This window comes from Leucopleurus acutus (assembly GCF_964270905.1).
Source record: "Leucopleurus acutus genome assembly, chromosome: 16".
NCBI classification, from domain to species: domain Eukaryota; kingdom Metazoa; phylum Chordata; class Mammalia; order Artiodactyla; family Delphinidae; genus Leucopleurus; species Leucopleurus acutus.
In genome coordinates this window covers 41,063,441-41,087,445 of record NC_139158.1, presented here as the reverse complement: position 1 = coordinate 41,087,445, position 24,005 = coordinate 41,063,441, and the positions used below count along the sequence as shown (strand labels likewise).

At 49.0% G+C, this 24,005-nt stretch overlaps 1 protein-coding gene across 1 annotated transcript in view; it reads right to left on the bottom strand.

Moving 5' to 3' along the window:
- Positions 1-24,005, bottom strand: part of SLC24A3 (solute carrier family 24 member 3) — a gene marked incomplete at both ends in the record, with an annotated part of 455,399 nt that overhangs the window by 18,051 nt on the left and 413,343 nt on the right. Inside the window, 7 exons of the mRNA XM_082857552.1 lie at positions 3,527-3,639; positions 5,009-5,123; positions 7,952-8,118; positions 10,226-10,490; positions 11,254-11,414; positions 13,459-13,592; positions 18,133-18,186. Of these exons, the coding sequence (XP_082713678.1) occupies positions 3,527-3,639; positions 5,009-5,123; positions 7,952-8,118; positions 10,226-10,490; positions 11,254-11,414; positions 13,459-13,592; positions 18,133-18,186 (1,009 nt within the window). The remainder of the gene's footprint in view (positions 1-3,526; positions 3,640-5,008; positions 5,124-7,951; positions 8,119-10,225; positions 10,491-11,253; positions 11,415-13,458; positions 13,593-18,132; positions 18,187-24,005) is intronic.

Below are 24,005 nucleotides of genomic sequence, written 5' to 3'. Positions count from 1 at the left end.
GTGCACACTGGAAGCGACGGGGCACACTGGACCAGCTTGGCAGGATGTTCGGCAAGCTTTATGATGTGTACCTGGTGTCTGTGCTGGGAATCTGAGTTTTGTGATCACGGCTGTACATGTTGCAGGAGTGTGTCTACCTGACCAGCCCTCCAGAGAGCCTCAGACTCCATCTCCTGCACGTGGCCCTGTAGTGAGGCAGGACTTGGAGGCCTGCACCTGACCTCTCTGGACTTCTCCTGATGCATCTTATTTGCCTGTGGCTTTTACTCTAAACCCTTTGCTCTAATAAACCTTAGCTGTGACTATGACCTGCTGTTGAGTCCCATGAGTACTCCTGGTGAGTCAGTGAACTTGAAGGTGGTCATGGGGCTCCCCAGATACCTCCCCCATAAGATCTTTCTCCAGGAAAACAGAGCGCAAGTCATTGGGAATAAGTATGCTTTCTATCTGGCACTTGGGTATGTTAGTACCATCTGCTGGCATTCTAGCATATACATCAAACTCTCGTGAATTTGGTTGATGTGAGTCCATTCATCAGATTCTGACTGACAACAATGGCACTCTTAGGAATCTTGGGAAGATTATCTGGAATCCTGTGACCACCCAATGGTTGATGCTCCTTCAGGTGTCAACCTGGATGACATTTCTTCAGTGTCTCTCTTACATGCCACTTAACATGTGATAAGATGAAGCAAGTTCACAGATTTAGGACGAGCCGTGAGTGAGGCAGAAATAAAGGCTGTGGAGAGAGATCCCATTTGGCGGCAGTGGGGGGTGGTGGGGTCCAGGGAGGAGTCCTGAATGAAGTGGCATTTGCGACAGACCTGGAGGGAGGAACATCATTTCAAGTGGGAAGAGTGACGGGGAGTATGTGCATCTGAGTCAGAGTCTGCAGGAGGAAAGACTCCAGCAGGGGAAGTGCAGGGCACCTTCAGGGGCTGTGAGTCTAAAGGGTGCTAGCATAGCTCTGTGCAATATCTGAGACAGCAGATGGTCAGGGGGGGCATGGTGTTTCGGGAGCACTGATGGGGGACCATTGAAGGGCTGGCCTCTGGTGAGCATCTGTTTACCTTACAGTCAGCCTAGGCTAAGTGGTCCTTCTTCCTGGGCTTAGGGCCCAGGATTAAAACTCACTCCTGGGCATATACCCAGACAAAACTCTAATTCAAAAAGATACGTGCACCCCTATGTTCATGCAGCACTATTTACAATAGACAAAACATGAAAGTAACCCAATGGACATTTGTCCATCAACAGATGAATGGATAAGAAGATGTGGTCCATACATACAATGAAATATTACTCAGCCACTAAAAAGAATGAAATAATGCCATTTGCAGCAACATGGATGCACCTGGAGACCATCATACTAAGCGAAGTAAGTCAGACAGAGAAAGATAAATACCATATGATACCATTTATATGTGGAATCTAAAATACAACACAAATGAACATATCTATGAAACAGACTCACAGACATAGAGGACAGACTTGTGGTTGCCAAGGGGGAGGGAGAATGGGGTTGGGATGGAGTGGGAGTTTGGGATTAGCAGATACAAGCTATTATATATAGGATGGATAAACAACGAGGTCCTAATGTATAGCACAGGTAACTATATTCAATATCCTGTGATAAACCGTGATGGAAAAGAACATGAAAAAGAATGTATATATAGGTACAACCGAATCACTTTGCTGTATATTAGAAACTAACAGAACATTGTAAATCAACTCCACTTCAATAAAATAAATTTTAAAAAAATTAATAAGGGAAAAAAATGAAAAAAAAATCAACTCACCCACAAAAAACACAGTAACCTCTAATGGAAAATTGGGTAAAGCGCATAAAGAGATAATTATCCTAAAGAAGAACCCAAAAGGCCAACACATGTAAAAAAGAATACGCAGTCTCTCTGGTAATTAAAGAAAGATCAATTAAAACACAGTTAAAAAAAAAACTCATGCTGCTGAATCTCTCATAAAAGTCATCAAAAACATCATTTTGTAAATCCATATGTCACGTCAGTTTGAATGTTGTCATTTTTTATTAACTGTCAAACGAGCACCCACATGATCTGGGCCTGCCTGTCCCACAAGTGCATCTCAGGCCACGAGCCCCCAGGCTCACTCTGCTCCACTTACCCTGAATCCCTTCCTTCTCTCCAACAGGCCAAGTGCACTGTTGCCTCAGGGCCTTTGCACGGGCTGTTCCTTCTGCCTGCAATGCTTTTGCTCTGCCCTGCCCCAATTTTCCCATGGTTGTCTCTCTCTAGTTATTCAGACTTCAACTCACAGTCACCTCTTGGAAGGAGCCTTCCCAGACCCCCCGAGGTAATGTAATGCGTCCTCTCTCACCACGTCATCCCGCAATTTCATAGACAGCAGAGGAAAGATCTCAGCTCCTTAGGACACGTTCTGCTTCCTTCCAACTTCTTGTGCTTATCTTTACCCTTTGGTGAAACCTCTCTGCCAACAGGTAGCTTCAAATGAACCAAAAACGTGTGACCTTTCCGCACGGATTTCAATTTCATCACCGGACACACCTTCCCTACCTGAAACAGCCATGAGTGAAGCAACTCGGAGACAACCATCATCTGATAAAATGAGCCACCATATTTTCTTCAGAAAATACACTTACTGACAACACATTACACAGAGAGACTGAAGCAACGCTCAGTAACACATTTAGAGTAGCACCCGACGCTGGGTTGGGTGTGAAAACTTCAGAGGCATAAATAATACTGTTTTCTTCCAGATACAGAGAGAAATCTCTAACTGTAGTTTCTCCTTCCATCTTTGGACAGTGTCTGGGAGAGAAGTGCCCATGAGCAGAGGAGGGACACTTTGGGAAGCTGGGAAAGAGCCCTGCAATCTACCTGGACCGCCCGTGTCACCCACCTGCAAATCCACCTGGAGTCACAGCCGGCTTAGCCTTGAGAAGGAGCGCGGGGGCCATCACTGTGGGGTCTGACTGTTGCCAGGTCCCTGGCAGAGACAGCATCGGGTATTTTGTGCCCTTCCTTCATGAATAAAAATGTTTTGCATGCCAAACAAATCCCATGGGACAAACCTGGCCCCCTGGCTGTTTCTGCACAGCCCGTGAGTTAAGAAGGGTTTTTACGTTTTTCATTGGTTGAAAAGATTTGAAAGAATCATAATGTATCGTGACGCGTGAAAATTATCTGAAATTCAAATTTCAGTTTCTATACATAAAGTTGGACTGAAACAGCCACGCTCATCCACTTGCCATCATCCGTGGCCGCCTCAGGCCACCACAACAGAGCTGATGACAACTGTGACAGAGACCGTCCTGGTGGCAAAGCCTAAAATATCTACTATCAGGCCCTCCCCAGAAACCGCCTACCAGCTCTGCTCTCAAGTCCTGAATGTTCCCATATGAGCCTGACCTCGCGAGAACCTGGCCAGGAGAATTTGTTTTCCCCTCCACGTGAGTGTTCCCACACCTCCTTTGCCCTGAGACACAGTTACAGTGGCCGAGGCCACGAAAAGCAGAAAAACCACTTACGTAGGATCCGTAATCCACAGCCAGGGTCTGCAGGGCCCAGGGGAGCCCGAGGCCAATGAGGATGTCAAAAACATTGCTCCCGATGGAGTTGGACACGGCCATATCCCCCATGCCTGCGAGGACAAGAGATTACCTGAGTGAGGGAGGTGGTCCCTGGGCGGTGCCCTGGCCCCCAATGACTCTCTCGAGCCCCTGGTCTGACAGCCAGAGACCCACGTGCCCGGGTCTCTCCCAGGCCATCCATCACTGTAGGATGATACAGATTGTAAAATAGTCTATTGAATACACATTTTCTTTTTGTGTGTGCATTTTTTCAATAGAACAGGATGAAATATACATTCTATTGAACTGCTGAGCTTAAATGTAATTTGAAAACCAACTATGGTTCCAAAAATTCTGAAGCATCCTATAGAAAGAAATAAACTCAGCAGTCTATAAAGGGCTCCTGAGTTCACCAACCCACGGTTCACTGAACCCATGGTTCAGTGTCATCACCCATCTGCTCTACGCTGTATCCAATTCTTCTTCTAAATAACTGAGCAACATTAAGGAAAATAACGTAACCAGCAGAATTCCACAAGGACCAGTGGAGGGCACTGTGCTAAGGCTGGGAGCCACAGGCTGTGTTTGCTGAAAACCAGTCTCCTCCCGCACAAATCAGGCACATAAATTAGAGTGGGGGCTGGGAGGTGCACGGCCATCCAGGGGGCATCCACCTAGGGCGGGGCAGGTGAACTGGGACCTTGGTTTTGAGGGAGGAAGGGTCTGTCATACACTGAAGAGTGACCTCTGGCAGCTGGCACTTTGAGGGGTTCTGCAGTGGGTAAACCTTAGGCTATGGGGTCTGTCCTCTTGAAGCCTCAGTTTCCTCATCCACAAAATGCATATATGATTGTCTCTAACTCATAGAGTTATGAAGTAACATCATGTGCTTAAACTGCTCTGTTCAGTTGTGGCACTCAGCAAAGGTTAGCCATCATTGTCTTTATTACTTTTTTTTTTTTTTTTTTTTTGCGGTACGCGGGCCTCTCACTGTTGTGGCCTCTCCCACTGCAGAGCACAGGCTCCGGACGCGCAGGCGCAGCGGCCATGGCTCACGGGCCCAGCCGCTCTGCGGCACGTGGGATCCTCCTGGACCGGGGCACGAACCCGTGTCCCCTGCATCGGCAGGCGGACTCTCAACTACTGCGCCACCAGGAAAGCCCTTTATTACTATTTTTAATAACAGAAGTAATACAACCTCCAGAGAGGATGTGGGTGCGACCCAGGAAGCGTCTCTGCCTTCCTCGAGGGTAGACCTCTGGCTTGTTTCCTTGTTATTCTGATGCCAGGAAGCCTTTTGACCAGCGTGGCACTGAAGCAGCCCAGTGCTCCTTCCCAGCTGGGATTTGGTGCCCTGGTAACTGCCCTGTGACCTCCCCCCGCCCCCCAAGTAGGAAGTCCTGCCTTCGTGTCCCAGCCCCGCCCCATTCGGGGTCCCACCTTGTCTGGCCACAATGAGGCTGGCCATGCAGTCGGGCACGCTGGTTCCGGCTGCCAGGAAGGTGATCCCCATGATGACGTCAGGAATCCCCAGCGTGTACCCGATGATCGTGACCTGGGAGAGGCGGGAAGAGGAGAGCTGAGGGCTGGCAGCAGCCCCACCTGCCCGCAGACCCTCCCAGCAAAAAGCTGAAAAGTCTGCAATCTGGGCGGTCTCTCTGGGGGCCACGTCTGCTCTCTGTATCAAGACGGAACATCTCAGGGCGCAGACGGGGCTGCTGGCAGGGGACGGGGGTGCAGTTACGGAGCCCATGCTCTCCAACCAAAGACTGGCCTCTCTTACTTGTTCCTTTGGGTGAGGCAGGCGGCCTGAGGGAGGAGAAACAGGGTTTCTGGGAAAAGGCAATACAGGGACAGTATCTGAACTCAAGATGTTCCTGGGAAACCCAGAACGGATGGCTGCCATGCTGTGCTGGGAACGCAAGCGTCCACGTCCCATGCTGGCTGCATAATGAGACTTTACAGGAGCTGGGAAGGGGCTGACTCACACCGTCCAGCCTTGTAAGAAAAGCCATAAGCAGCTGTGTCCTTTCCTCTCTTGCTGGAAGCCTGGGGACGCCACCTCTGCCCACGTCACCCTCTGCCCCACAGTGGCTTGCGTTTGTCTAGTACTCAGGCACTGCTGTTAGTGCTGAGTGATGCTCATGGGCCTTAACTTATTCCATTCCCACCACAACCCCAGGGAGTAGGTGCTTATCTGCACTCTTCACACGAGGACACGGAGGCATCGCCCAAGGCCCATGCACTGGGGAGTGGCCCGGGGTGGGGGGACATTCCCACCCGGGCATTCAGGCTGCGCCCGTTGGCACTGGCAGCACCTCTATTTACACAGGAGGGGCTTAGCTGGAGGAAGAACAGCTGACGAGGAGGCAGTGCCTCCATCCCATTAAATGAGCCCATTCTGGCCCCCAGTTTCCAGATGGGCAAACTGGGAGGAAAGCAGTGGGTGAGAAGGCATGAGGAGGGGCGAGTGGCGAAAGTGAGTAAGTGGAAAGAGACCCATCCCGGGTCCGCTGGCTTCAGGAGAGGAAAACTTGCAGGAGGCGAACCGACGAGGTCATTGTGGGATGCCACGTGCCCTCCCTCACTTTCTGTAGAATTACAAGGAATGCAAATGGGCTGTGGTAAAGTAGCCCACTCCTCCCAGCTCCCCTGGGACCCCTGCGCTGGAGCCTGGCCTCACTCCCTCCCCGTCCAAAGGTTTGGGGGATGTTAGTTAAATCCGTAGGGATGCCTGGCTTGGTCCCTTTCAAACAGGGAATGCACATCATTTCCATCCGGTGCTGAACTGAATTTGGGGTGGCCTCGGGTTCTCTGCTTTCTCCTCTCCAGGGAGGAAAGTGAGAGCAGAAACACAGCGTTTCTTCTGTCTGTTCTGGAACCTTTTGTGAAATGGAGCATCCTTGTTTTTCCTTTCTCACCCTCAGCGGGGTCTCTGCAGGAATTGGTTTGGCTCCATGGGGCTTGGCCTGGGAAGGGGCCGCTGCCCTCACCCTGCTGTTACTGTGGTTACCATGGTTACGGCTGAGGCTGGCGTTTGGGGGAAGTGATTCTCTGGGTGGCTGGACCAGGTCTCAGGGGCTTCTCCTGGTTTCCCGCTTACTCCTGGCCATTTCTCAGGGCTTCTCAGAACCTCCCCCAGAGTGGAAGGAGGCAAACAGAAGGAGGGCGAACCTCGGATCCGTCGGCTACTTCGCGTGTTAGTGGACTTCAGAGAAAACCACTGGGCCACCTGGACTGCAGGGACACCAATGCTATTCCCCAAACCCGGCACCCAATGAATGTGTCAAATAAAAACGTCAATGAACACAGGATGAAGGAGAAACCCCTGGCTATAAGACTTGGGTTGAAAAAAAATGATCTGTTTGTCTGTGATGTTGAAGGCATGGGATAATTACGAGTTAATTGTGTCAGGTTTACACATTTGTTATTACCTCTAAAATAATCTTTTCAGAACCTCTTTTTAGCTCTTGAGTGTAACTCTCCAGATTTATACTGCATCTCTACCTGATGCTCAAGCATGATTACACGCACATAATTTTGTCATGGCTTTTAATTTCTGCCCAACTCCAATTCTAATGAATTAGGTTCACTCCTCAGTTAGAAACCGGAGTCATAGATGGGAAGTGCACTCTGGGTGGCTGGGTTTCCTGGAATGGCTTTGGGGCAGAGGCTCTTTTGAGCAATGGTCCCTCAATCCATGCCAATCCTTGCATCATTGTTGCAGCTTCAGAAGGGACACTTGAGCATTCACCTGGTCCAATGACTTCATTTTCTGGTTGAAGAAACTGAGCGGAGATGAGGAGTGACTATGATGGATGGGATTGTCAGCCCCCCCATGCCTCCCACCCTTCCTCCACGCTGGCTGCCTGTGACCCTGCTGGTCCTTCCACTAGAGCGGGTGGAGTATAGTTCCCCCACTCCATGGATGTCGGGCTTGACTGATGGAGTGTGGGCGGAAGTCTCAAGCCAAGGGCCTGGGAGGCACCTGTGTTTGCCCTTGCCCTCCTGCATTCCAATGATCCACCGTGAGAAGACATTCCCCAGGTAGCCACTGGTCCAAAGAAAATGAGCACACACACGGAGTAGACATGAACCCCACCTGCTGCCTGAATCCCAGGTAACCACACTGGAGCTGGAAGCAGATTGCTTAGCCAGTGCCCGCTAAGATCAGTTACTCTATGGTCTACCTGTCGACATGTGAGCAGGAGCATAAAGTCTTGTGATTCCAAACCACAGAATTTAGGGCTGGTCGTTACACAGTGTGTTGCAGCGACAGCTGACTGATACAGTTACTGGGCTGAAACCCCTGTGCCTACTCCCCTCTGGGTGAGAGTATTTCTCTCTGAAGAGATCCGGCACTGCACGGGGCCCTGGACTCACCATCCACACCATCATGTAGGAGAAGGCTGCGATCCACAGCGTGGAGGAAGCGAAGGTCACCATAAACCACTTCTCCCAGCGGGGCTTGTTGCAGTTGGGGACAGTGAAGTACAAGACAAAGCTCAGGGGCCAGGTGAACGCCCATTTCACTGTTTCCAGTTTGCCAGCTGGGAAAACAACAAAGGCAAAAAGAAAAAAAAAATAAATCAGCGAGCTACATTTCTCTGCTCCACCCTCTGCACGGCTGTCTCCGGACATTTACATCCTAACGGAAGGCCTGTGAAATAAGCCCGACCATGTTGCTCTTTTCCCGGTAGACTCCAATGGCTTTCCACCAGCAACAAAACCAAGCAGAATAAAAAGTTATCCACTGCCACCTGCTACTCAGGCAACTGGAGCCAGGTGGAAAAGGATGAGGAGGATTCTCAGGATACAAACGGGGTGGGGGGAGAGTGAGGGGTCGGGGTGGAGGTGGGGGAGGGGAGGTAGAGACCGCCAGCTGCCTCTGGGTCCTTCTCCCCATGGACAGGCAGCTACATCTTCCCAAATTCTAAGGCGTCAGCGGGCACGGCGCCACCTAGTGGAATTGACCAACATCCTCTGTCAACTTGCTGAAATCTTGAAAGACCATCTGAAAGCTCTCAAGGCTGTCAAAACACCACTTGAGTGTCCGCATCCCAAGCTGCTATGGATTTGCAAATCCATAATTGCTTCCTGGCTCTAACTACTTACTGCCTGCCGTGGACAAGATGATGGATCCGTCAGTGATGACCTGATCCTACCATCTCTGAGTGCTGCCTGAGGGCTGAGTTGAATCAGAGACACCCATAAATGCTTATTTTGGTGACAACATTACCACGAGTTCCTGTAGCCTCAGATTTGAGAAACACAGTAGTTCTCCTTTGGCCATTATTACCATCCTGCTTAAGTGCTAACTCACCTCTAAAAAGAAATATCAAGATCTCCATCTTCCAGAAAGTTCTCTGTGTGCATCCTCCCGGTCAACATCCCACCCCTCTACCACCATAGATTAGTTTTTCCTGTTCTCCAGCTTCAAATAAATGAAATCATATTGTATTTTTTTGCGTGTCTACCTTCTTTTATTCAACATAATGTTTTCTGAGTTTCATTCATGTGTAATTCATTCCTAATTGCTCTGTAGTGTCCCATCCTGTGAATACACCATGATTTGTTTATCCATTCTTCGTGGATGGGATTTGTGTTGTTGCCAGTTTTCAGGTATAACAAGGAAAGAGGCGGGGAGCTTTCTTGTAGGAGTCTTTTTGCGGGCGTGTTTCCATTTCTCTTGGGCAAAGAGCCAGGAGTCGAATTGCTGAGTCATAGGGTGGGTGTTTATTTAACTTTGTAAGAAACTACTAAACTGTTTTCTAAAATGATTATTCCGTTTTATATTCCCTCCAGAGTTAAGTATTTTTAAAATTACATTTTGAATAGTATGAATAAAATTTATTTTATAATTTTACAATTTATTTTATAATTTTATGCTAGCATCCAGCACTTATTCATACGTCTCTTACCAGTCTCCAAACAGTTTCCTAAAACTATTTAAGAGGAAAACTGCAGAGTAAAGTTACACAACACCACTTTTGGCCCCTGGTCTCCCTAGACGGCAGGGTGGTCTCTAGGGGGAGATGGGGGCTTTCTCATCAGACAGCGCTGGGTCCAGTCCCCGTTCCGCCGGAGTCGAGTGCCTCAGTTACTTAAATTCCCTAAGCCTCAGTCTCCTCATCTTTCCTTAGCTTTCCTCCTTAGCTCCAGGGGACCCCGAGGAACAGCTGAGGGAGAGCCTCCTCGAAATGCCCACATTTCAACCCATGACCGAGTGTCACCATCTTGGTCATCTTTGGACCCCCTACAATAGAGTCTTATCCGCTGTAAAAATTAACATAGGGCTTCCCTGGTGGCGCAGCGGTTGAGAGTCCACCTGCCGATGCAGGGGACACGGGTTCGTGCCCCGGTCCGGGAAGATCCCACATGCCGCGGAGCGGCTGGGCCCGTGAGCCATGGCTGCTGAGCCTGCGCGTCCGGAGCCTGTGCTCCGCAACGGGAGGGGCCACAAGAGTGAGAGGCCCGTGTACCGAAAAAAAAAAAAAAATAATAAAATAACATAAATACTTCTACGTCATACAGAGATATTTCCTTGAATTTAAAATCAGAAAGGTCACCCAAGTCAAGGGCATCAACTCAGCAGCCTCAAAATAGCTCCAGACCCCACAGCCCAGCCCAGCCCAGCCCAGACGTGGGACCTCTTACAGGGGGGGTCGAACGGCGTGTACGGCCCTTCCTCGTCCTCTTCGTCCTCCTCGCCCTCGTTCTCGTCGTTCTCGTTGTCCTCGTTCTCATTCTCCGTCTCGTTGCCAGCCTCAGCAACAACGTCGTCCCCCCGCGTCCCGTTCACACCTCTGTCCAGGGCGCTGCTGGGCCCCATCCCGTTCTCCACCGTGTGCTTAATTGGGATTTTGATGGCCACCTCGGATTCCCCATTGGCATAAGCCCTGCTGTTTATCAGTCTTTGTCTCTGGAAAAAGAAAGGCATGTTCTAATACGGCCAGAGGGGCTGCAAGTCCTCACACCCAGAACACCAGCTATTGGGATATTTCCCAGTCAGCTGGCAAGGAGGTGCTTCCAGAAGGCTCTGCAGAGAAGTTCTAAGGGACTCCTCAAAGTGATAACCAACTCTGGGAGGAAGGATTAATCTTTCTGACCCACTGGAACTTGCAAATGCCTTCAGAGGAGAATCCCCATGTCTCAGATGGGCACTGCTTTCCTATCAGGGTTCTTGAATCCCTGTGTGCTGGGGTGTTAACGTTCTCCTCTAGATTGTAGGAATTCCTCGGTCCATATGTGAGAAAGCCATACACATGTGTTTGGATTACTGTGTCAATGAGGCTGCCGTTCTGGAGAAAGGAACACCCAGGAAAATTCAGGTCAGAGACTCTGCATTACTTTAAACTAGGGTAACCTTGATTTAGCAACTACTTCTGTGCATTCACATCGGAGGGCTTTATTCAGATGGAAGATAAAAAGACGAAGGTAGGTAGAAGGGATAGAAGAGTTTTTCTGTATAACTGGGAGCTGGACCACGTCTCTGGACATGTGGAGAGAAGGGCAAGGACCAAGATGCACAGCTGGTCCAGAGAGCGAAGATGCTGGGAAATGGCTGCGGGATATTATTGTGTGAAACACTGAGGTAGGTGCTTCTACCTTCAGACCAGGAAACTTTCTCCCCTTCCCAGTTTCCCACCCCGTCCACGGCAGATGGACTGTGCTTTCCCAGATACCTCATTGATCAACATGCGACTGGCCATGGAGAGTCGAGTCTTGGGGGGAAAGTGGCTGGTGATCATGATTCGAAGACCAGCCTCAGAGAAAGAAAGCTGGTGCGGGTAGGCTGACAGCAGCTCATCTACCATGATCACTGACGCTTTGCGGTGGAAATTGGCTGGGAAAATTAAAAACATAAAATAAAAATAACATTGAGACTAGGAGCAGGAAAGAGATATTCATTCACCTTCCTTCCATTCCTTTCTTTCCTGCTCTCTCTCTTTTTTCCTCCTATCTTCCTTCCCTCCCTCCTTTCTTCCCTCCCTTTTCATCCATCCAATCACCCATCCATCCATCCATCCATCCGATCAGCCATCCATCCATTCATCTACCCATCCGACCATTCATCATCTATCCATCCACCATCCAGTCACCCATCCATCCATCCATCCATCCATCCAATCAATCAGCCATCCATCCATTCATCTACCCATCCGACCATTCATCTATCCATCCACCATCCAATCACCCATCCATCCATCCAATCAGCCATCCATCCATTCATCTACCCATCCAACCATTCATCTATCCTCCCACCTACCCATCTGTCCTTCCTCCCTCTCTCCCTGCCTCCCTCCCTCCCTCCCCCGCTTCCTTCCTCCCTTCCCTCCTCCTTCCTTCCAACCATCCATCCAACTATTCAACCATCCTGGAAGGGTTGTCATGATCAAAATTTGAAGAAGAGTTAAAATCTGCTTTCTACGGGGCTCATCGATACCTCTTTGAAATGACCTGAAACAATTTAAGAGTCCTTCACGAACATGGTGAGAATGAGTGATAACATAAGAGGATCCCCCTTTGTCCTCAAAGGATTCTTTTCCTGCCGCTCACATCTGGGGCATAGGAAAGACCCCAACAGTCTTTAGTAACACTTTATGTCCTTCAAATGTCAGCAGTGCTCATTCTGAGCTGTTAAAAGCTGCAGAATTGACATTAGTCCAGGTGGAGGACATGGTGGGGGGATGCCCACGTTGCTGCGGCCCAGCCTGTGAGCAGGGCTGCCCGGGGGCTAGGGGTGGGGAGCTGGGCTCGAGTCCAGAGGGGGCTTAGGGCAAATCTTGCGTCAGGATCTGCTGGCAGGCCTGAAAATAACTTCCGTCGTGGCCCAAGGCCCTCTCTGTGGATGCTGCAATACGAGCACACAGCTCATGGGTACCTGGCCAAGGCCTCACTCCTGTTCTCCAGGCCACTAAACCACGAAATGATCTCTGGAAACACTGACTAATAAAATAGGTAGCGCTCTTTGGTTCCCTAAGAGTATTCCTTTCATGGTTATGAACTACCCTGAAGAGAAGAAACTAAGTGAAATCCTTATGTGGGATGGCACTGAATACTCGTAAGTCTTTTTTTCACCATGCATATAATTAGTGAGAAAAGTATATCAAATAATTGATTTTCAAATTCTAATAAGTAAGTACCCACAGATTTCAAACTTAGATATGTATTTGAAAATAACCTATAGATTTTCTAATTTCTTTTGTTTTGCCTGAAAAGCAAACAAAATGGGACTGTGAAGAAATAAACCCACACATTTCAAGAGGAAAGTTAAAAAGAAATTAAATGAAAAATGTAACGCATTCTAGGCAAACATAAGTGATAATTTTCCATGTTCCTCGAAGAAAGAAAATGATTAGAGAGCACTGTATTATCACTTTGTGTATCAACTGCTTAATAAGTATCTATTGAATGTAAGCATTACTTTGGGGAAAAAAGGGTAATTTCCTCTGTCATTTTGCAGCTCGGAAACTGAGGTAATGTAGCCTGAAAGTGAATTTGGATATAATAATACGCTAATAACAACTATAATTAATGGAGTATTCTGCAGACTTTAGCTCCTTAACTTGTTACAAAAGTTATCCTCATTTTGCAGAAGAGAAAACTGAGGCTCAGAGAGGTTAAGTAACTTGCTTCACGGTCACTCAGTCAGAATGTGACAGAGTCAGCATCTTGACACCCATGGCCTCCTCTCCTGTACCATCTCCCCACTTTCCGTACATCACCCCCAGCACGTTTGGTCCAAGAACTTCCACTGGCTTTCAGAGTTTGCCCATCGCCAGGATGAACCTGCTCCCTGCCCGATGCAGCGAGGGAGGGGGGGAGGCCTCCCTGGGGGCAGGCACACCCTCTGGGGCCTGGAGGGGGACGCAGCCCCCCAGGGTTACCTCTCTTGAGTAGCACCACGGTGGCGTCGCAGTTGCTGCTGTCGTCGATTTCAGCGTTGTTGGCCAAGCCGTTGACCATGTTTCCTGCACCCTTGGTCCTCCTCTCGAAGCACTGGTGTATGCAGGCGTTGTATCTGGACACGGCCATAAGCGGAAAGAGCCCATCAGCACGGCCGTACCTGCCTCCCCGGCTCCCAGCTCCCCGAGCCTGGATGCCTGTGGGGGACCCTGTGCCTTAAGTTATTAGGTTATTATGTTATCATCCTGTTTCCCCCAGAATATACAACCTGCCCATTTCCCAACTTGAGAATATACGGTAAGTGAAAATAAAGCCAACATCACATAGATACATAGGGACACACTGCTTTCTCTGCAGAGTCTTCCATGTCAGCAGAGGGACCTCTGGGATTGAGTTCCCTTACTTGGGGTCTGTGCGTGCGTGGAAGGGCTGTTGTGAGACTCAGAGGGATGGGCAAGGTCTCCCTCCTCTGGGCCACGTCCCCAGGGCCTTTGCTGTCAGGGGCATGCTTGGTGGAGGAAGGTCAAGGCATCAGGTCCGTCTCTGCTGCTACCCCGGGCTCTGCATCACGGTCCACGTGTACAGGCGGGCTGGCTGTCGAGGTCTCTGCCTGCCTTTGGTTTCCTGAGGTCATAGGCTGGGAGCCTGCGAATGTCTGTCACTGTTGTGCCATAATTCCAGGTCTGCTGCGCCCTTGGCTTTATGAAAAAATTCTGGGCTATGATTCTCCAGAACGATTGAGTGGAAAACAGTCAAAACATTGTGCAGTGCTTCTTCCACGTGTGTTGGAACGGAGGAAGCTTAGTCAAGGTCCTAGGATGTTCTGGCAGGTAAATGTCCCGGTCCCTTTATCGTTGGTATTAGAAGACTCCCAGAGAGGAATCCTAGGAAACTCACTGGTTTTTAAAATATTTATGACATTTATGAGATGAAAATAAAACTATAAAAATGATATTTCTGAGACCATTGACAATTTGAACACTGACTGGATACTTACTCGTATCAAAGAATTAGCGTTCTTTTAGTTGTGATCGTGGTGGTTAGGTGAAACATGAGTCCTTTAAGAGACGCGCACTGACGTTTGGGTAGGTGAACTGACATGATGTCTGGGGCTTCAGGTCACGTGGGGAGAGGGAAGCTGCTAGGGGTGTGGGTGGAGGAAGCTAGCTGATGGTATTAGGGCTCCTGGCAAGCACGCGGGGTGTGTCACGCTAGTCTGCCGACTGCTTTGCACGGTCAACGTTCTTCTTAATGGAAAGACCTCCCCACTTTCTTTCTCTCCCCTCCTGATGGGGCTCTAGGGGAGACGTAGTGTTTCTGGCACCTTGACTCGGAATCCACTTTCCCCACAGAAATACTGACTCGCCTGGGTGTTTGCTTTAAAAGTTAACAACTGTGTGTTATACGTTTATTTGGATTTGGATAATAGGATAATAATACTATGGATCATAGTATTATAAGCGTTTTCTTGGAAGCAGATATTGGTTAATTCCTTAACTCTTCCATCATGTTCCATCCTACAAACACCCTTTCAGGCAGGAAGCATTGTTCATTCTGTTTTTAGAAGCAGAAACTGAGATTCAAAATGACGGAATCACCTGGCCCAGGTCCCATGGCCGGGGCTGCACAGGAAGCACTTGATCTTAACCACCAGACCACACTGCCTCATCTGGGGACCAAACCCCAGGGAAGTGACATAGCAGTACAGAAATCAACCCTCGCTGAGGCCGGGTATGCCTCAGGCTCCGGGAAGGTTTCTACCTGTTGGGCCAAACTGGAATTGCTTTATGACCTTCAGACAGGACGTTTAAAGTTATTTTAAAGCCATCTACCCAGGAGGCAGCTGATGGCTCTAATACATGCTGTTTTTAACGGCTGCTGCTCTGTTTTATATTTTTAATTGAATGTTTTAAATTTTGTGCTTGCACCCTGAAGCTATTTTATTGTGAAGCATGCAATTTTATAAATCAGATTTTATAGAACCCAGTGATTAAAGCCTCTGATTATGGAGCGGGATGGCTAAAGAGCAGAGATTTCAATTTAGAACTTAGGACTAGAATTTATGCAGAAAATTCCACGAGCACAGTAGTTGCCTTTCCCCGGTCTATTTGTATCCTGCCGGTCTGAACAGCTGGGCGGTTGGTGAAGCTGAGGCATCAGCAGAAACACACCTCATCAGCTTCCACACTGGGCACGGTTTGGGGTAGGGAGATTGTTCACTGTGTTATCTTTACGTCCACGTGCCCCGCCGGCAACTCACGGGCATTACGATGGCTCCGTAGAGGGGTACTGTGGTCACAGAATGCATGCTAGCAAAATTCCTCAATCTTCCTTCTTTTTAGATGAAAAACACTTTTTGAAGACCTCCTTATTCCGTGTAGCCCCTGGTGAATTCAGTATGGGACATGCTTTCATCTGAATTCAGATTTAAAACCTTAGATCCACGTTGGGCTTACAGCAGACACTCAGTCAATTCTCTGGAATAATTGACGGATTCCCTTTTCAAAAGGGAATATGAGCGCTCTTGACTCTTTGGGGTCTCAAAGCATCAAAATGTAAAAAGAAAAAAAAAAGGTGAAATAAAAAGTGCTGAAAGAAGACGTCTAATGTTGAGGCTTCCTGACTGTGGCACCGATCCCCTAGTAGTTTTGTTCTTTGAGAGAAAGAGGAACAAGTTGGCTCGTTCCATCTTTAAAGGCTTTTCCTTGGAATCTAGAAACCGTGGAAAACTTTTGGGCCAGCTCTGGTTTTCATGGGAGCTGAGGTATTGAGATGCTTAAATGCAAGGTGATTTGTGGGGAAAGTATCTGGTTTCTTTGTTTGCTACCTCACGGTAACTCCACACCAGGATCAGTTTGGGTGAGGTTCTATTCTATCAGTAGAAATGTCCTCTTCCAGTCACACGACCCAGTTACTGGATCCACACTGACTGTGGGACAGCTCCTGAGGTGGAAACTGGGCGCTACATTGAGTGGAATGGCAGCAGATGGCTTACAGCCCACCCTGGCCATCGGTCAAGCCAGCTCCTACCTTCACTGTTCCTGTGACGTTTGTCAGTGGCCACGCCGATTTCTCCCAACGGGCTCTCGGCCACCAGAATTAATCTTTGTCAGGCCTCAACAGCAAGGAAAACTTGACATGTCAATTGCAGACTGCTACCTGACGGGTCCAAATGGGCAGTTTCTGAGAGCGGTCTGCTGTCCTGCCCCCTAGAGAAGGTGATCACTCCTGCAGTCACATAGGCTGGGGAGAGTATGGACTAACTTAGAGCGAAAGGAACAGCTCCCGTGGGGCAGGAATCTGCAGCACAGAATATCTCTGCACCACTGACAACCTCCTCAACTCCATGGCACTCAGCAAAAAGATGAACTGGCAGGTTCCAACCACGGTGCTTACATTTTACATTAGAGTACGGGAAACATCAGCGACATAACTCTTTTTTTTGCGGTACGCGGGCCTCTCACTGTTGTGGCCTCTCCCGTTGCGGGGCACAGGCTCCGGACGCGAAGGCTCAGCGGCCATGGCTCACGGGCCCAGCCGCTCCGCGGCATGTGGGATCTTCCCGGACCGCGGCACGAACCCGTGTCCCCTGCATCGGCAGGCGGACTCTCAACCACTGCGCCACCAGGGAAGCCCGCGACATAACTCTTGATACAGGTGGTAAGCTGTCCAGACTCCAAGGGGAACAAGCACGCATAATGTGGTGGTTTTAAAATACATCCACACATTCTGTGATGCTCCTCTCTTCAAAAGGCAAAGTAGACCCGTTGAGTGAGGACTGGACTGAGTGACTCTTTTCTAATAAACAGAACATGGCAGTAGTGATGGTGTGTGACTTGTGAGACCAGATCATAAAAGGTGTTGCTGGGTCCTTCCTGCTCTCTCTTTAATCACCTGCTCTTTTGGAAGCCAACTCCCGGGTGTGGGGACAGTAGAGTGGCCCTGAAGAGAAGCCCACATGGTAAGGAACTGGGGCCTCCAGCCAACGACCAGCACCTACTCACTAGCAGTGTGAGTGGGCCGTCTTGGAGCCCCAAACGGATGACAGCCGCCCTGGACAACCTCTTGCCTCTAATCCCAAGAGAGCCCCTGAGCTAGCACCCTCCAGTTCAACTGCTCCTGGATGCTTAACTCTCAGAAACTGTATGAGATAATACACGTTTGTGGTTTTAAGCCATTAAGTTTTGTGGTCATTTGTTAAGCGGCAATAGCTGACTAATACAATACAAATAACAGAAGTCTGTAGATATTTGATCCATGGTTTTAGTTATCTCTTATCCAGCTCTGGCCCCATCTTCCCTCCACCTATATGGAAACATAACACATTGAGCTTTACCTCCTCTCTTGTTATGAAAGTGAGCGAAAAAAAAACAGCCGAAAGCTAGGCTGCCAGGTCCTGAAGAGGGGGCAAGGGTTTGAGAGATTTCTCAAACGAAACCACGAAGCTTTGATTCTGTCATACATTTGGGTTGGAAGGGTCTATGCTTTTGCTATAAGTCGAGATTGCATTGATTCCCAGCAGGCTGCCCAGGGAGCCAAGTGAGCCTCTGATGACAGGCACCCGCCCCGTCCCCTGTTCCTCTGTCCACATTATCACATAACGCTGAGTGTAGGAAAGAGTTTTGGGAGAGAAACTAAGAAAGTATTGTACTTACTTCATTATGACAATGTAGATGAGATACATCAGCACGAGGACCAAAGACTCCCACCTGTGGACAAACCAAAAATGGTCAGTTTTAACAGAAGCCGCCCTAGACAGATGTGCCGTGCTCCAGGTCCTCTCAGACACGTGTGTGATGCGAAGGGCAGCTCCACCTGCCGAGCACGGCAAGCATGAAGCAGACGTGCAAACAAGTTCCACATATTTCCTGGTCTGCAGACATTTCCTAGGCTGTATCCAGGTTTTCAGGAGCTTTCTCTTCCTCCCCTACTTCAAAGGAAAATGCTCCCTCTTCTCTGTTATTCGCTCACCCCAAAGAATATTTTGAACCCAGCAAGCCTTCTATAATGTAGCTGAATATACGGCTATGTGTATAAATCTGACCACAGCTTAATCATTCACTGAAACTATTCAGATACAGTTACAAAGGGCAAACTAGAGGAACTGATAAGGGCAACCAAGGGACTGTTAGGTACATCAGAGCAAGGCATGTGTAGAGAGAGGGAGACGGAGAGGGAAAGGAAGAATAGTTGGGGGGGAGGGGAGAGGGGGAGGGAGGGACAGAGGGGGAGAGAGACAGACACCTTGGGCAGGGAAGGTGCCAGCAGGGAGGATTAGCGTGAATGAGTGGGAAAATGGTCAAGAGCAAGAAAGAAAGAAAAATGATGAAACCTTCTGGAATGTACCTTGAACTTCCGATACTTTGAATATTTCCTCTATTTTCTTTAGTTTAGTAACTTTCAGTTAAAAAGCAAGGGAACGTGATTTCTAGGTTCCCCTTTAGCTGTAGAATTTCATTAGTTAATTGAGGGAGTAATTTTGACTTTAAGAAAAGGTGCCTGGAGGATGGTCTATGAAGAAATTCTAGGTTATGGCTTTCCTTCGCTTTTTCAAGTTCCATGTCTGGAAACTGATCCTGGGGAAATATGTGATCAAACGTAAAGAGGAGGCACACACAGGGTTTTCGTTGCAGTGCTGTTTTATAAAAATGAAGTGTTGGAAAGAAGCAAGGCGGTTATCAGATGAAGGAGTGGGTACGTGAGTTATGGTATGTCCACAGGATAACGAGCTACCATGCATTGGCTGAGAATGATTCTGCAGATATGCACAACCACAGAGATGGTCCTCTGTCACCCTGTTCAGTGTTTCTGCAGCATCTGAAGTTGATTGCCCACCCGCTTCAGAAGACACTCTCTTCTCCTGACTTCTGAGGGCCACACTCCTGGTTTTCCTCCTGTCCCCTAATTTCTTCTCCCTCCCTTTGTGTCCCCTCCACTTCTTCAGTGTGACCTCTAACGTTCTCTCTAGGTGATGTCCTCTTGTCCTATTTCTGGAAAACCAACAGACACGTCCACGCCACACTTCTCCCCGCTCCAGGTTCAGGATACACTTGTCAATACAGCCTCCCCACGTGGCGTCTAGATGCAGGTCGGAACAGAATTCCTAATTCCTACGCCCCAGCTTCATGTTCTCCAGGGCTTTGCCATGTCAGTGAACTGCCGTCAAGCCCCACATCTGGAAATAAAAGTGGAGCCCTTCTCTACCCTCCCCCAGGCCCGTTGGGACTCTGTGTCCAAAATATCTCTGGAATTGTGGGTGTCTGCCCCCTCCACTGCTACCTCCCTCCCCCACCTTAATTTCAGCCTCTGAACTGCCTTCCTCAATGCTTCTGGATCCTGTCATTCTCCTGCTTAAGACTCTTCAATTGCTTCCCAAAAGACTTGAGAAAAAAATCAAAGGTGCCCCTCCCTGCAAAACCCGGTTCTTTTTCCTTCTCCCCCCAATCCTCTTGTGTCCCAACCTGGCCTCCTTTCATTTGCACACGGCAAGCGCCTTCCTTCTCCTCAGAGCCTTTGCACTTAACGTCCCCTCTGCCAGGAATGCTTTTCCCTTCACTCCTTCGCTGGTCCCTTTCATCCTGCAAATATCAGCTTAAATGTCACCTCCTCCAAGGAGTCTTCCCTGCCTACTCCTCCTTCACTTTCTGTTTGTGTTCTTTAAACCTCTGACCAGTCTGGGATTATCTTCTTCATTTACTTATTCACATCTAATGCCTGTTTCTAGCAGTCACTCGACACCACTCCTCACATCTGATTCCCGCCTGAGCGAGCTGGTTTCTCCTTAGATCGGCCTCCCTGACAGAGCGCCCCCCAAGCAGGCACCCTGCCCTCCCCAGCACAGAGCATCACGCAGCTCATCTGCAGAGGTGAGACTTCTCGAAATGTCAATTTTCAGTTGCAAGACACCTCCAAGGGGCCTGAGCGTGGTCCTTATCTCGTTGAAACCAATGTACACGTGGCATAAACGTAACTGGGAAAAGCGAATTTTTATTCCAGCTTTATTCTGAAGGAAGAGATACCCAAGAGCTGGAGGGAAGTCATGTGATTGCTTCGACGCATTTTTACAGACTTGGTGAGGGGTCATTAGAAAACAAGCCAACGTCAAAGAGACATCCCCATGAGGCTGAATTACGTCCAGCACTTGGTGAACAGGTATATTTATACTCTCTCACTCCTTTGTATCGTTTTGATGTTTTACTCAAAGCAAGCCCTTCCATTGCAATATGTGAGTAAGCGTCTCTGCCGTCACATTTCAGGGGTGCCTGTGGCGGCGGGGTTCCCTCTCCTGCTGGCCTTTCAGGTTTGCCTTCTTGGCACCCAGATTCAGGGTCCACCCAGTGCTTCCTCCTCGTCAAGTGAGGCTCTCTGAGGCCCCTCTGCTTTGTGGCCTGATTCCGTGTTTGAGCATCAAATCTTGGCTTCCTGCTCTTTGGTGTCGCCCCCCCAACCTCCTGCCCCTGGGGCCATGAGTATCTCCAAATGACACCGTGATGACGTGTCTGCTCCCCCCTCATCTCAGACATCCTCAAGGCCACGGCAGAATTGGGTTTTGCATTCTGTGTCCAGTTCTGGAACGGAGGCTGGCAGCCAGGAGGTGCTCAGGAATGAACAGTTTGGGACTTGAAGCGACTCCAACTGTAGACCCTGATGTCACACGCTCTTCCCATCTGCCCCTCCCGGCCACAGCCTGCCGCTGTCCTCCAAGGACCTGGGCTTGTGGAATCTGGGTGTGCTCTTCCCTTCCCACAAACTTCCACGCTGAACCACCTACAACTGGCCCTGGATTCTCCTGCCAGAGATTCTTCTTTTCTGTGTTAGAGGGCTACGCCCTGTCACCCCCCCACCCCTCGCCCGGAGGGCACGTCTCCTCTTCCTAACCAGGGTCCAGAACCACGAAAGCCGGTCTCCAACACCATGCAGATGGACACTGTCCAGGTCGTGTCCCAGGCTCTCCTTTCTCCCCCAAAGTCACGACTTGCTCAAAGAAGAGACAAAAACAGCACCCTGCAGCCTTTCGTTTTCTTGTCAGGCCTTCAGACTCACTGAAGACACATTCTGAATTCCTTCTGGCAACAGTGGAGGTCTTGCTGGGCAGGGTGAACACATACCCTACTAGGTGGCTCTCTGATGCTATCTATGTCAGATGTCTTTTGGGGCAGGTATCTGATGGAAAAGCAGCCGACGGATATTCCCCTGCCTCTTCCTGCTAATGGAACCCCACTATGTTGAGGCAGTAAATGGGGACCCTTGATCTCAAGGAGGGTGGGATAAATGATTGGTCTAAAGTTGTAATTCTATTCCCCCCTGGACACTTATTGGTCAAAGCAGACCCAGTTGTGACCAAAGAGATATAAGGTGGAAAGGTGTCCAATGAAATGACATAGCCCCTTCTTCTTCCTTCTTGCCTTCAATCCAAACTTGATGGCTGGAACCACAGCAGCCATCTTGGGGTCATGAGGGAAAGGTCAAGAGAAATGCAGAGCCACTGTACTACCTACATCTGGGGTACTTGATATGTAAGAAAAATAAACCACTATTTCTGTAATCCGCTGTGGCTGGCTTTTCTACTACCTGCTACTAAAAGCCTTCTGGTGGCCACTTCCTGGCTGAATGGGACTTGCTGTGGAATGCTGCTTGAGGAACGGTAAAGGAATCTAAACCACGCATGGTGGGGACCCCTTCCCCTTCTGTACTTGTATTTGACAAGGCTCCTTTCCTCCTAAAGAGTACTTTAGTTTCAAAATAAGCGCAACTGACATTAGTTTCCTTTCAAGGATTTGGGGTGAATTGGTTACCTGCCTTGACATTGCTAGAACATGCTGGAATGTCCTACAACAAGGAAAGGAATTCACTGTTTAAGGAATTATTGAAATACTACTGTGCTTTAATTGCAAGATTGAAGAGTCTGTCTCTTAGGACAGAAATCAGAGGAATCAGCTCCTAGACTCACTCTTTCAGCAAAATAAATACTCATGGGTGGCTGGGTGAGAAAGTAAGATATGTGGACAGTAAAAAATATCTTAAAGTTCAGTATATTTTGCAGTCACATGAGGAGCTGAAATCCCTGGAAATCCCAAAGCAGTGATAGGTCAGTGGTGCAGACTTTAACTTCTCAGCCTCACTCGTGCAAAACGGTCTCCGTCACCCCATCCACATAATAACCATGATTACGTAACAGGTCGGCCGTCTGAGAATGATATTCGGTGCCGTGAAAGCGTCCCCTAGTTCCTCCCGCAGTTTCACCTGTGCATGAGTTATGATTCCAACCCACCCCAGGCTGGACCAAAACCAGCTTGGGAATTTGCGACTCGTGTATCCGTGGCCCTCCCACCTCCTCCCTCCTGTGGGAGCCCGGGTGCCCAGGCTGAGGGGCTGATGACCTCAGAATCCGGCCTTCAGCACAGGCTCGGGGAGTAGCCTAGGAACCCAGGTTCTCTCCTCTGACATCGTAGGAGGGTCAGCCTTTGGAAAGGAGAGGATACAGACTCTCCCGTTCTTGCTCCTTCCCATCTGAAATATCCTAAAGGACACCTTGAGGGTAAGGACTGACACAGGCTTGTCATGAACCTGCTTTCATTTCCTCCTGCTGTGGTTTTCACGAGCAAAGCCAAGGAGATGTGGAGAGAGGGCTCCTTCTAAGACTGACAGACGGTAAACCACCCTCGGGTCTCCTTTTTTCAGGTTTTCTGCACAAAAGCAGCAGAAAAATTTCTGAGGTCAACTGTGATCATAACTTGCTTTTCCTTATGGCAGCACTGTTAGCAAAGAGCAGGAACACCGAGCAACACTTAGGCACCTACTGTTTGCTGAGGCAGAGCATTGGTTGTGCTCACCATGCCATGAGTTTGAATGGGAACGCCTCTGCAAGTTTTCTTGTGCTGCACGTAATCCCCAAGGACATGAGGGGAAAATGTCACCACTCCACGTGGCCACCAGGTCCAGGTGGATCCCACGAGGAGGTTCTTCCTGACCTCTGGCCTCTGACCTCTGACCTGTGCTGCTCCCAGGCGTCTTGATCCCTTTCAGCTTCCTGATCACTGTTATTCAAAGAAGACTTCCTTCTTATTTTTATGGGTCAGCATAGGGCCTATGCGTCTCAGAGCAAGTTCCCCCAGCTGTCTCCCCCCTTGCCCTCTTGGACAGAGGAGAGAGAGGCGCCAAAAGTATCTTAATACCCTGGATAGTGTGTAACGTTTATGGCCCATGTGATATGCTCCCCAGCACCCCAAATTCTGAAAATCACAGAGACATCCTAGGACACAGACATGTCGCTCCAGCAAAGGGCTAGCACTCATTTTGCTGAAAACGAAGACTGCTGGGCTCTGTAATTCTTTTTTTAATTAAAGGTATAATTTATTATTATTTTCATATTCTTTTCCATTATGGTTTACTAAAGGATATCGAATAGAGTTCCCTGTGCTCTACAGTAGGACCTTGCTGTCTGTGCTTCTCTTCCTAGCTCGTTCTTAGCTCTAAATAATACCACGCAAGTCGTTTACCTACAGCATCACAACTACCTGTTTCTGAG